At 42.9% G+C, this 14,236-nt stretch overlaps 1 protein-coding gene across 2 annotated transcripts in view; it reads right to left on the reverse strand.

Annotated features, from left to right (window-relative positions):
* The window catches only part of TRPC7 (transient receptor potential cation channel subfamily C member 7), a 141,805-nt gene that overhangs the window by 55,364 nt on the left and 72,205 nt on the right, over nucleotides 1-14,236 (reverse strand). Inside the window, exon 4 of one of the 2 annotated variants that reach the window (XM_005557853.4) lies at nucleotides 7,539-7,703. The exons of the other annotated variant lie outside the window; for it this stretch is intronic. Within the exon in view, the coding sequence (XP_005557910.2) occupies nucleotides 7,539-7,703 (165 nt within the window). The remainder of the gene's footprint in view (nucleotides 1-7,538; nucleotides 7,704-14,236) is intronic. 2 annotated transcript variants of the gene reach the window in all.

Below are 14,236 nucleotides of genomic sequence, written 5' to 3' on the forward strand. Positions count from 1 at the left end.
TCTTTTCTGAAGCTCAGTTTCTTTTCCAAGGTAGATACTCAATTATAACCAGTGACTGATTACTTGACTTTCACATTCTGCCTCATTCAGCAGTCCTAGAGTGAAATGTTACCCAGGAGATAGACTATTGGTTCAACAGAAGATCAGTTACAGGGGTTTCTCTAAGTAGAATTTTCCCAATTGTGACTATGTTCAACACAACATTTATAAATCAGATGATTTGATAATGTTCTTTTAATGTGCTTCAGTATGTTAATCATCCACTTTAATTATTGTAGTTATTAGCATAACATTATTATGATTCTGATGCTACAGAACCCATTTATTAAAATAAAGTATTAGTTTTTATCTTTTTAAAAATCTGGATTTAAAAAAATATTCAAACATTAGGAATCCCTGCTTGTGTTAGAATTCATCTGCGTATTGTCATATGACACTAGGAATAACTTCAGAAATATAAAGAGATGTTGGCCGGGTGCGGTCGCTCACACCTGTAATCCCAGCACTTTGGGGGGCCGAGGTGGGTGGATCACAAGGTCAGGAGATCGAGACCACGATGAAACCCCGTCTCTACTGAAAATACAAAAAATTAGCCGGGCGTGGTGGCGGGTGCCTGTAGTCCCAGCTACTCGGGAGGCTGAGGCGGAGAATGGTGTGAACCCGGGAGGTGGAGCTTGCAGTGAGCCGAGACCGCACCACTGCACTCCAGCCTGGGTGACAGAGCGAGACTCCGTTTCAAAAAAAAAAAAAAAAAAAAAAGAGGTTTATCTGACAATATTCCCACAAATATTTTACAGTAACATTTCTGTATACTGTCTATTACTTACAAAAATAGGGACTTTAGATTATTTTTGGCAATAGACAGATGTGCTAGTTATAGAATGCAGAGATTAAATGTAAGGACAAGTATATTTTATATAAATTCAGTACAAAACTGAATTAAGCTATGTCTCTTTTTGACTTATATGATATTAAATAGCTAGTTTGAAGTTTTTGGCATTTTAGCAAATGTTGTTAGCATCTTGGAGCCCCATTTCCCAACCAGGACTTTGGGATGTTTTGGCGTATCCAGGAGACAGCCTTAGGTAGTCATCACATTGTTTCTTGTCACTGTGTCCTGACTGAGCTGGTGATGAGAGGTGAAGGGAGATGGAGAATGACTACAGGGAGGAGACTAGAGCGTGAGGAGAGGGGAAACTGAAGAGAGGGCAAGGGACACTAGGTCTTGTGTATCCCAGCAAGGTTTCAAGAGTAATAGAAAAAGCTGGGGAACTCTGGAAAAAGCTGGGGAACTCTGGAAAAAGCTGGGGAACTCTGAGATAGACACAACTCTTAAGGGGTCAGTTTTCCCCATCCTTTATCTGTGGGCTTTACCTAGTATATTCAGTGATCATCTGGATGAGGATGTGGGGTATACCTCTCCAACTTCTCCCTCTCCAACTTCTCACCCAGGTGAGGCACCTGATTGCTGGAATTTGTATGTACCTGCACCCAAGCTGGCTTTGGGTTTCCCCAGACCTGGTTTAAGGAATTTAATATTCTCTTTGTTACCTCCTTCAAGCTGTTATTTTCTAGAAGAAGATGAATCTGCAAAAATTATTATATTTACTATAAACCATAATAAAAAGTCCTGATAATGTCTTTTGGTGATTTGATGGAAAGTTACCCTGGGCTCAGTTCCCACTTGATCTAGGTCATAGGGAGGAAAAGTGAGGTTGGGAATTGATGTTCTTTTCCTATACTTTTGGGTTTGAATGCATCTTTTTATCTGGTAAAACTTTGATAAAGGTCAAATGAGATCCAGTCATTTCAATGGTTTCCTTTTTCTTTATTTGTAAAATTCCCTATTTGACTCACACAGATAATTTTTGAAGTAAATTACCTTTGGGGAAAATTTCCTCCATTTGCAAGGCCACCAGATGAGCCAAAAGAAAGGAGAAAAGTCAACCAATACATGCCAGCAGCTCTTAGCTGCAGAATCGTTAAAGCTGGGTCAGGTACTAGCATTAGGTGTAAAAAGAGATGAAGATGTGGGCCTTAGCCCACTGTGCCTGGAGTGCAGAACTGAGGAGCCCAAAAATGTGGTCTAAAGCAGTTCAGTCATTACTAGGACCTTATGAGCTGAGAACACGTCAGGAAATAAAAGCTTGTAGAACTGAAGTCTCTGGCTCACCCCAAGCTTCCTGGCCACTATTCTTTGGCTCTGAGAAATATATGAATGTCAAAGCAACTGAATAGTGCCCCTGTATTGGCTCTAAACAAACTGCCTTCATGGACCCTCGGGGTGGGCACCTGCGTTTACTGGTCAGCACCAAGTCCGTGTTCCATGCCACTGGGCTCTTAGCCCCCACAAGTGTAAGCACCTAAGTGGGACCTGGATGTGCGAATCCTCACATCCCAGCAACATAGGCCTGTGACTGTGATTGTGGTACATCACTCAGATAAGGTTTCCAGCATCTTCCTAGTCTTTTATGACAGACTCCTTCACCAAATACCACCCTCACTTTCCACTGGGTGCCATGGTCTTAAGCAAGGGCCTAGCTTACAAGTTAGAAACTGAGTGAAAGCAAACTTGGATTAATTGTTCCCAAAAGAATCATGCACAGCTTTAATGTTGGGTGATTCTCAAATGTTAGCGAGATCCTGGTTAAATTAGAGGCAGATTCCTCAAGATGCTCCCCCTGAAACTCTTATTCAAAATGTCTAACACAGGGCTCAGGATTTTTCCCTTTTATGATGGGGTGGGATAGTGATGGTGTTTACTGGGTGCCTGTAATCAGTGTTCTCACATTACAATGTCAATCTACACATTGTAACGACTTGATATTTCTCCACATGTTACAATGTAAATCCACACTTTGTCTTGGGGGCTGAAGAGGGATTTACAAAGTAGGACTCCAGTGAAAGAAAAGGAAGGGACAGAGTTTGTCATCTGGTTGTTTTGACTTCTTTCTAAAAAAGTCCTACCAACTTTTAAGATCTAAATCAAGTCCATTTCAAGGTCAGTTAGTCAGCAGCTAAGATGTCTACTTTAGGCGTTGAAGGTTGTAATGGTGCTAGTGTAATGGGCATGTGCATTTGCATGCAGCGGTTAAGGGCAGATCTCTGGAGCCAGAGACTCTAGGTTTAAACCACAGCTTCATATATATTTTTAAAAACAAGTTATTTAATCCCTTAGTGTTTCAGTTTCTTCTTCTATAAAATGGGGATAAAAATAGTGCCAACTGCATAGGGTCAATGTAAGCAATGAATGATTTAATACACACAAAGCAGTTAGAGCAGTGCCTGGTGTATGGGAAGTACTCAATATATGGCACTGGAGGGTCTCAGGACATTCTCCTAAGAGGAATCTTAAAAGAAACTTGACACAAAGGTGGACCCACACGGAATCCTTATGTGTTTATGCCACGAGCCTGTTTGGGATATCTCTTATAGATAGCCTTTTGCGCTATCTATATGCAACACGATGCTGGGCACTGGAGGTGATAGAGATAAAACAAGCTGTAAAAGTTGGATCTTCCCTTCAAAGTTGCTGATTTTCTAGTGTGGAGAGACACAGGCTAAAAACTGTGGTAGGAAATAGATGGAGAGATGGGGAGAAATGTTGCAGGGCTCAGTCTGGGCTAAGTCTGAAAGCGATCAGCTTCCGGCACTCTTTAATCCTATCTCAGCAGAGTGACAGGTGCTGGACTAGCCTTTTGGACTTGGGAATAGAAGCATTAGTGATGTAAGAGCACCAGTGCTGCATTTCCTGACACAAATTTCCCCTCCATGGCTATGCTTCAAAAATTGTGTTGTGACTTTCTTTAATCGAGTGTAGCTCTCTGGTAGAGATAAATGTGGAGAAACAGAGATCTCTGGAGTTGCTGTACTCTTCTGGTTGGGCCCTGAACCACATGGTTTGAGGACCCCTTTCAAGCCATTTCAGCTTTGGTAAGGCAAAACAGAGATCTTTCAAAGCTGCCCGCTCACTCATGCCTTCCTTACTAGATGTTTGTGTTTGGGATGTTGGAGAGAGGGTAACAACTTTATATTTCTCCAAGCAAGGATTATGGCTGTAAGGACTGTTAGGTTGCACACTGCAAAGACATAAGGCTGGATTCTAAAGTTGTTTACAGTTCCTCCTGCCTGAGTGCTGGGGCAAATTTTGAGGACACTTGAACAGTTATGGTTAACACGTAATAGATGAGGTCAGCTTCTCTTTCCCTGTTATAATTAAAACTGGTGCAGTTCCTCAGCATTCGCATGATGCTGGTGTCTGCCACATCATATAGAGACACTGTTTGAACCTTTGAAGAAGACTGTTATTTATTCTTTTGGCTCGGAGATCTTAAGAGGCAGACAATCTAAATTACAAATCAGAATAGGATAGCAAAGGATGGAAACAGCTTAGGCAGCTATAAAGACCCTTTGATACTGGAGCCCTTGTTGAGAGAATAAAGAACTCTCTAGGCAAACAGAGACCTAACTGCCGTGCGTCCATGAGGATTAGAATTCATTGCTCTCCCAGTGGGCTGCCTGAGCTCAACTAAGTTGGTGATGACAATGAGAAATGATAAACAGAATCACTGTTCTTTCTCTTGACCCACATAAACCTGTCCCATGCTCCAGGCCTGCATTTATCGTTATATGTAGCCATCTGTGACTTGGTTATCCTCTTCAACCAACATATTAGTAAGCTGAACTTCTGTTGACACCTTTCGCCTTGTGATTTCCTTATTTAACTGTCTTTCTTAGGGACCCTCAGAAACTTAATATAAAAATAGAATCGACAGCCTTGATAATTCAATAGGAAAGAAATGATGCAGTCATTATGGCTGACTAATCAAGTAATTTTGATGTTTCTAATAGTCTCTAAATGAGGGCAGCAACTATTAGGAAGTAAATGCACCATTGGGCTGGAAACAGAAATCTCAACATTTACTAGAAATTGATGGGCATTAGTTGATGAAGTTTGCAAATGACATTTTATGAATACATTTATAAAATAATATCAAGGTCTAAGTTTTTAGAAAGAGGGGTAATAATGTCATTAGAACAGGAGATCTCTGAAATGACATTGTCCTTTTCCTGGAATTACAGATATAGACAGATATAAAGACAGTGACCCCTCAGGAGGAGGGCTGCCAGCCCATTAACAGACTTCACCATTGCCCTCCTTTTGGGAGACATGGTTTTTCTCGGCATCAGGAACCCTTAGAGGGGCTGGTTTTGTCACATGGTAGATGTGACCTCTCTGTAATTCCCAGTAATATCTCTGCCAAAGTTGAAAAGATTTTTTTCTAAATGGTGAAAGGAAAGACTAAAAATATCTTGACTGTTTTATCTGTCCTTTGGCTGCCTCAGAGCAAGTTCGACAGCTCTTTAATGAGGGAATCTTTGGTTGTAATGAGCAGTGCCACCAAGAGTCATCTCATGCCACAGACTCAGTTATCGACATGCCCTCTACTGCACTGAGCTCAGACTTGGAATCTAGAAAGTGCATAGAAGTGACAAGTGGCTTAATGATCAGCTCATGTTTATCTTGAGTTTCTTTTTTTTAAAGTCTTATTGGAACTTCTGGGGGCACCAAATGTCAATCAAACGAGTATCTAAACAGAGGTGAGGAAACCCCCATTATGGGTCAAACTTCCTTGCAACTGTTTCCTCCAGAGTGTTACAGAAGACTGCCATAGGTCTGACCCCTGTGTCCCAGGTGCTATTAGCTTCCTGGATTTACTAGGCCCAAGAAATTCTAGAAATCCCTCTCTGCAACCACACACTTTAATGGGATCACATCTGCGTGTGTACCAAGATTCTTCTCAGAGCTACCAGAATTCCAAACAATTTAGTCAGCAACTGGCACATCATCTCTTTCTGAGTCTTTTCTCAGGCCACTAGGCAGTCAGAGGCAAATCAGTTTGTTCCTGTTGGCTAGTCCCAGGTTCCTGGAAGCTGTCACATTTAGCTTTGCAGAAAAGTGAGGATTGGCAGCACTTTCTCCACAAAGTTGCTGTTATTTTAATGATTGAACAGCCTAGAATTTGTTCTGGGGTTCAGAGAGAGTGAAGTTAAATGTCCCTACTCACTGGGGCTCTGGGTGAAGGCAACTTACAATACAGACTGTGCTTAAAACCCATGACCAGCTTCAAGCCAGCTTTAAATCTGGTTAGTTTTTTCACCCACTGTGTTTTTTCAGCTCATAATGAAGGAGAGAAAAAATTGCCTTTACCTACATTTATATTATTTGGGAAATTCTGATCTGAAAGTTCCTGGCATTATAGACTGCCATAGAAGCAAAATCCTCAATAGATATAAGGTTGAATACTGTAGAAGTTCAGTAAGAGGGCTTCCATTTTTAATACTACTCTCCAGAAGAAGGATTTGGGGCTTGACCTCTCTCTGAGACCCTGCACCTACTCTGAGGCAGTCAGTTCATTGATTGTCTGGTTAGGTGGCCTCACCAGCAGCCCCGAAGTCTCACAGCTGTCATTCTGGTATGAGTTACTCCTAAGCGGAGTTGACAAGAGGGTCGGTTCACTGGTGACAGTTTTATTAACCACATTACCTGATCAAATTGCCTGTGGAACTAATCTCCCTGCAGTCATATTTCTCCTACTGAATGTTGATTACCTAAGCTTAATTCCTTTTTAAATGTATCACTAGGTAAATGCAGCTTTAGAACCTTTACTGACAATCTTAAACCCATGAAACATACTTCAAAATTTCTGCATGGTTTGGTCTTAAAAGCACTGACTCTGCCCCGAAGCTGGAGTACTGGTACTTTCTGTGGCTTTGACCCATGTGACTGGGATGTGGGGATGGTGGAGCGGGCAGTAGGGCAGCTTGGCACCTGCAGGTTCCACTCCTTCTATCACTGGTGGGCACTGGACCCTCCCCCTCAGGGAAATAACACTCCTTTTGAGCTCTTCTCTTTCCTTTGCCTTTTTCCTTCCTGCAATCTAATTAGCTGTCCATGTGAGCCAGAACCTCATCAAAGGGGCCAGGGAAACTAGGAAGATGTTTGCAGTGGGTCTGCAGTACCCCAGCATGAGCTGTGTTTGATTTCCAGCCTACTAGTCATTTCTCTTTTCTGGACCTACTTCATAAAGCATACATGTCACAATGTAATTGAGACTGTGAAATGAGATATTCCATGAAAAGGGCTTAGAGAAGAGAAACTACTCAAATGTTGGCTATTACTATTACCATGATTACAATTATTATACTGTGGGTTTGGAGGACATGCTTAGGACATTGCATAATTAGAAGAAGAAAAGTATCTTTATTCTCAATTCTGTTATTAATCCTTTCAAATTATGCCTCTCATGTTTAAAATTTTATCACTCCTGTCTCTCTTTGAAAAAAAAAAGATTTAAAAAAGCACGTCTTAACATTTTTCCTTTTATGTGGTTTCCTACTTTCACTGGGCATCTCAGGAATATTTTCTTTAAATATGGGAAAAAATCAACTGCTAATTTGAATAAAATGGACTTCAGATCATGCTAAGAAGAGAGAAGAAATAACCGCAAACGACATGCACCTTAAGCAGTCTGTACCTTGCTGCACGGAGCAATCCAATAGGCTATGGCGAGAAAAGGGAGGCCTATGGAGACTCCAAAGACAGCCAGGAATTTCACAGCGATAGACTGTTGACGTAAGCCTGAGAGATTTTCATACCACATGGTAAGCAATTGCTGCTGACAGTTAGGATGAGCAACGAACTGTAAAAACAAAACAAAAACAAAAACAAAACGCAAACAGGAAAATGGCATCGATAGCACTTGAACAGTATACAACCTAGGAGTGGCTGGGGGCTGAAATGCTCCACCTGGGGGTGGTTGAGGAACCTGCAGTGGGTGGGGGTGAGGCGTAGGAAGGGGGCCTTCTGACTTGGGGATGCTGAAGAGCTTTGTGCTGTGGCCAGAGTCCTTGCAAGACTGGTTGAATTCACACTTTGTAAACTGGGCCTAGAAAAGTCTCAGGCACAGAAAATGAAAGTCAGCTTTTGGGTACATGCTTGTCTTCAATTCAGGCTGTTCAGCTGACCAAGGGAGACTTATCTCCGGGCAGAGTTTACTTGGGAAGGAACACAGAGGAATGGATGGAGAATGAATGGGGTTTTGGAGTCAGACATGGATGTGAATTTTGTTCTACCCCCTACTAGCTGGGTGACCTTGGGACAGTTATTTAACCTCTCTGAGCTTTAATATTCTTATCTGCAAAACAGAGTTTATCACATTGTCTTGGAGGATTAAATGATATTGTAAAAAATAAAAAATCCCCTCTCTTTTCCTATGTAGTCCAAAGAAAAATGCTTACAGTGTTTCCAAAGAATGTGTTAAAACTCCTCAGTATTTTCTTACTGGATCCCAGTGGTGTTGGGCTTGAATCCAGTTTTTTTGTGGCATGATGGAGCATCGCTACATTGGATCCTCCACAGAGCAGCTTCCTTCTGGGACATCATGCACCCTTCTTACCACCACTTCTCTCTCTTGGAACTGTTCTACCCTAATGCCTAGGTTACAAGACAGACCTCTTGTGACCCTTTTTTATTGTGTGACCATGTCCTGCCCTCACCCCTGGATTCAGCTTATTGGACTAGGAGTGTAACCCTGACCTAAACTGGGCCCATCAAGTTTTCTCTCCTGGGTGTTTGGGACTATATTGAGAGAGGCAATCTATTTATTTAGTGCAGAGTTATCATGTCACCTTGGACAGTCTGGGCAGCTATATTCCACTTTGTGGACTAAGTAGCAAAACAAGTCTGTTGAAAACAGAAAGAGAATGGTGTGCAGAAAGAGGCTGAACTAGTGTTTGACCTCTTTAGGGCCCAGCTCCACTCTACCCATGTGGTCCATGAGACACTTTTATATTCACAGACAAAATGTTTTGTTTTCTGCTTGATCCAGCATATTGGCTTTAGTTGTTGCCACCAGAACATCCCTTTTCTGCAAATAGTAGTTGCTGATTGGCCATTTGTTTAGTTGAGTCAGGGTCAACTGGAAACTGGTAATAGGCAATATTTAAGCAAAATTTATGGGAATAAAATTTACATTTGAAAAAAATATTAGCTTATTTTTGCCCCATGACAGGAGGAAGCCTTTGTTTGCTTTTGACAGGTCTGCCCTTTGGCCCCACTCAGGATACCCATGTGCTGCCAGAGCATGGCTGGGCAGTATGGACTAAAGAAGATAGACTGGGCATTTTTCAAAGGGATGACTTATCAACTGAGTACCCTGGAACGTCATGTGCTGATTTTCATCTCATTTGCCTCCCTGAGTATTAAGGGGACATATACAACGATTCCTGGGAAATGTGAAACATTCCCTTTTCATTACAAGAACAATATAAATAGAGCTATTTTAAAATTCACAATGTAAGTGACAACATGTTTCCCGTTTCTGTGAACTCACAGTAACTCACAGTAACAGCCACATAATCTTTGAGGACACTATCAAAGGTTTCTTTGACCCTACAGCCCCTGACAATACCATTACTTGAAATATTAGATGCAAGTGAGGCTTTTCTTTGTAGCATTACTGGCTTTTCTTTGTGGCATTACTGCTATGCTTTGTCTCCAAGAATAGCCGTGGATTATCCTCAGCCCAGGGAGGAACCCCAAGGACACAGATCATAAGACATCCTGGGCCCTTTCTGGCTCACAATGAAGAGGAGCAGGCCATGGAAAGTCACGCAGACATTTCTGTAATTCTCAGGGTCTAGTCATAGCACAGTCTCAGAGGGAGTGGTGGGTGAGCACGGGGTGCAGTCACTTTTGTTTTTCAACTGCCAGCCTTCTGTGGATACTGAAATGGCCTTGCTTTGCAGAAACTCATAGTCTGATTAGAAGGCACGACACATGCTGTGAAATAGAGGATGAGTATTTGACTCACTCTATGGCTCCCTGCACTACAGCTGCCTGGGGAGGACACCTGTCGCAATCCCCATCATTTGCTTCTTGTCTGTATCTGGGAGAGCCTGTCTCATGCTTCTGCTGCTGCTTCTTGGCAGACAGGTCAGCACCACAGATTGGGCAGAAGGCCAGAAGAGCAGAAGCTCTGAAAGAGAACACAGTGGCGACCATTCCCCAGTCTCCCTTGATTGCCTCAGGGGAAGACAGTGGTCCCCGTTAAAACAGAGGGGTCTCTTGGGGCTCTGTCTTCCTCTGACTGGACCTTTGCTAATTTCCACAGCTGCATTTATCCCTCTATAATAAAGCAACCTAGCTTCAGACATGCTATTTGTTTGTAGGTAGACTTTATGATGTAATAAGATAACAGTTGTGGATAGTTGAAGCCTAAATTGCTGTTTACCTCTATCTGGGTACCGTTCTGTACTTGTGGCAGCCCTTCAAAGACAGTTCAATGTGTATCAAAAGATTTTTTTCCCCTGTGATTTTGAAGCATGAAAAAATATCATCCCTGACCCAAGGAGGATGAGAGTAGCAAATGAAGCACACCAACAGGACACAAAGAAAACTCTACACAGAAGGGCACACAGCTAAGGAACAAAGGCAGGAAGAACTCGGGGTGTGACTGGGATTTTCAAAAGCAGAGTCAGAGAGGAACTGATGGAAGAAAAGCTTATAGCTAGAACAGAATAGGAACTCAGAAAATTGGTGTTGTCTTGGGCTTTTTTTCTTTGGCATCTTGCTCACAAAAGGATAGAATGATCAAAGGATGGATGCCACCAAGAGCTATGCCTAGACCATTCCTGCCTAGAGCATGGCACACTTGTAGGAGAATTCTTCAAGGAAAGAACTGATGTGGCTGCCTAGATTTTCCCAGCGACATGATTCACATTCATGATAGTAGGCAGTTTGTAATGGCTGGAGCCGAGAATATGCGAAGGAGTTCACATGAGGCTGAGCAGACTCTTAAGAGAAAATAAATCAAACTACATTTGTAACTGAGATGGACTGTCCAAGGAGCTGGGTGAGGGAGGGTCTGGAGAGGAGTGGGCCTGCAGGGAGAGATAGGAGGGGACACTGAGACAGAATTTTCTGTAATGGAAAGGCTGACTCTGCCTTACTCAGGTGACAGTCTCTCTTTTCTCTCAAGTAATTCTTAGTCACTCCCTTTCATTGTACTTATAGTTCTGCATGATCCCCTGCTGGAGAGAAAACTCCTCCTGGAGGGCTTCTGTGGTCGTTAGCATGTTGTTCATGAATGGGCACTGTTTGAGTAAATGGCATGGCCAGAGTTCTCTGCTTTCAGATTGCAAATCTGGTGCCATCCACAGGACCAAAATTGCCTTCCTTCCTCATTGCCCCTCTGAGGTGGCCGACTCCCTGCACTTCTGCATGCTACTACATCTGGAAGAGGCATGTGGGTACCAGAGGCTGAAAATGGCTTGCTAGGAGACACGGTGAACAGATAAATGATTGAATTCATGACTGCTGAATTTATTTTCACTGTAGAAGTGCCAGGAGATTAAGAAACAACAACAACAACTTCCTTAATTCCCAAAGGCAGTAGAGCTAGGAGTTTAAAGAGATGAACCGGGAAAAATTTCACAGCATCATCTGGAGAAATGAGCCCCAAGAAATGAACCAAGGAGAGGGGCAGGGATTGGAACTAAGCTCAAGGGGATTTTGGGCTACAACTTGGGGTTATTTCATACACTCTGCCTAGGCACACCACCCCACTCATGTTTCTGCAGCACTGCCTTCAGAATTTCCCATTTTTTTGTCACCTGAGCATCTGTCACATAGCTCCTTGATTGCTAGGAGATTCTATTTTGATGCCTCTATAGATGTCTGACACTCGATTCTACCCTCCCCTGACTCCTCTTCCATGTGTGCACCCCTGATCCCAGCTAACTCTGGAATGCTTCTTGGTCATTTCTACAGCTGGGGGTTCTGCCAGCAGTTGCTGACTGAGCCTTTCTGGAAGTCCACTGGGCAGCAAAAGGAGACGGGCCTCTCTGCAGGCTCTTCATTCCCATGGATATTCAATATCAACTATTACGTTAGGTCTCTTGCTCCATTATTCTCAAAGACAGCTCTCTGTTCCTGTATCCCAGGGACAGCAGGACACAAAAAAACTATCTGCCACCTCTCTTTAAGCAAACCTCCAATTTTCTACACCAACAGAGATTACTTACACAAATGCCCTTAATTGTTGGGTTGCTCTGAGGACTGTGCCTGTGACTCAGCAGCATCTCTCTGACCAGAGAATGATTTTTTGATGAAGAAAGTCCTTAATGAACTAGCCTATGTCTCAGTTTCAGGGTGCCTGGACTTCTTCCAGAGCTGGAGGCAAGCCATTTCCTGAGTGCAGGTGTGAAGGCAGGAGCTGTGGCAGGGCTTTCTGGAGGTAGAAGCATTTTCCTGCACTCACCAGAAGTCTTCTCAGAGTAGAGAGCTCAGAGGGTGCTGATGTGACTGGGTTTCCAGTCTGGTTATGTTGTCATGGCCAGAGTCCCATGGAAGGCTGAGTCAGCTTCTGGCTGGCTCCAAATGACTGCCTCTGCCCTTTCACAGTGTCACAAAGAGGCCACCCTCCATACCTGGCAGCAACTCTCTCCACCCTACCCGAGGCTATGCCTTAACCTGAAATCAAAGAAGTGGAAGTCCAGCAAATTTTCTTGGATTATTTTCAACTCCTCCCCTTCCTGAGCGTTACCATCTAGCCACGCTGCTCGACATGCTGTTCCCAGACATGGCATATGTAGCCACCCCCTGTCTATGTTCAAAGAAGGTCCATCCTGCTCTTCTCTGGTTTAATGCCTTAGCAACCTTCATGACCCTACTTCCCCTTTGGGAGGCCAAGGTGGGTGCATCACCTGAGGTCAGGAATTCAAGACCAGCCTGGCCAACATGGTGAAACCCCATCTCTACTAAAAAAAAAAAAATTCAAAAAAATACAAAAATTAGCCAGGCATGGTGGCTGGTGCCTGTAATCCCAGCTACTCAGGAGGCTGAGGTAGGAGAATTGCTTGAACCCGGGAGGCAGAGGCTGCAGTGAGCCGAGATTGCGCCACTGCTCTCCAGCCTGGGTGATGGATCAAGTCTCCGTCAAAAACAAACAAACAAAAAAAGAACACCCAACTTCCTGTCTACCTCCAATTCCTGTCTACCTCCAAGTCCCACCAAGTTCCTTAGCCCCCAAAAGACATCTTGGACACCTATGGGTCTTATTCTGTAGCCCACTCACTTGGTAATCATGGTTCATAGGTCAAGTTGTGGATAGACATACTCTTATGACTACATCTGGTCTTTTCTGTTATTTTTAATCTTGAAGGAACCAACTGTCTAGGTATCTCCAAGAGTGTGCAGCCTTATGTTTTATGTAATAGGTGCTCAATAAACTTCTGTTGAGTGATTGATAAACTGAGTGTTTTGAATCCCCTAAGATTTTCTCCATGATTTTCTCATCATCCTAGAATAATTTCTAAATGTAACAAATCATGTTACTCAGGGCCTGATGAACACTTAAGTGTCTTCACATCTTTACTAAAAGGCAGGCAGGAAGTGGGCATAAAAGCTAAACCAGGTACTCATCTTCTTGTGTAGGAAAAGATTGAAATATGAGTCCAAAATAAGGTTTGAAGATTATCTCTTGGATTAGATGAGGATTATTTAATTTTTATGTATGCCATGTACCACTGTAAACTGACATCGACCCAGAAAATATTTATTTAATAATAAGGAATCACTAATATTTGTTGAGCACTATTCTATGTCAGGCCCTGTGCTTACCAGTCATTATATTATTTAACCCTCACATCAGTTCTTTAAGGTGGGGTTGGTAAATCTCTGTTTTAAATATGGAGGCATTAGACACAGAGAGATTAAGTAACTTGTCTACTTTCAGTCACAAAAGTGATTATGATGACAGGGCCTGGACTGGAACCCAGGCCAGTCTGACATCAAAGATAGCATTTTGAACTACATTTACCCTATATTTCCTCAAGGTAGATTTAAAATCAGACTGAAACACCAAAGCACAAGGGATTATGGTGATTTTTCCAACTCCACAAAGGCCAGGGGACTCACCATTTGAGATGCTGTTAGAACTCTCATCTCTCTCTGCCCTTCTGCCTGTTGGTCAGCCAAGTCTCAGTAGAGATAAAAATCAGAAATACACAAGGAGAAGGGCTTGAAGCCACTTTTTCTGATAACTTCATCCTGCTAAAGATGACATCCTGGGCTCTGTCTTCTACATATAGAGAAGAATAGAAGCAGCTGATTCCATGATGGCTCAAGTGCCTGATCACTTCTTTGTCAGGACCCAGGTTAATGTGGAGGCCA

Source organism: Macaca fascicularis, chromosome 6, assembly GCF_037993035.2.
Source record: "Macaca fascicularis isolate 582-1 chromosome 6, T2T-MFA8v1.1".
Taxonomy (NCBI): domain Eukaryota; kingdom Metazoa; phylum Chordata; class Mammalia; order Primates; family Cercopithecidae; genus Macaca; species Macaca fascicularis.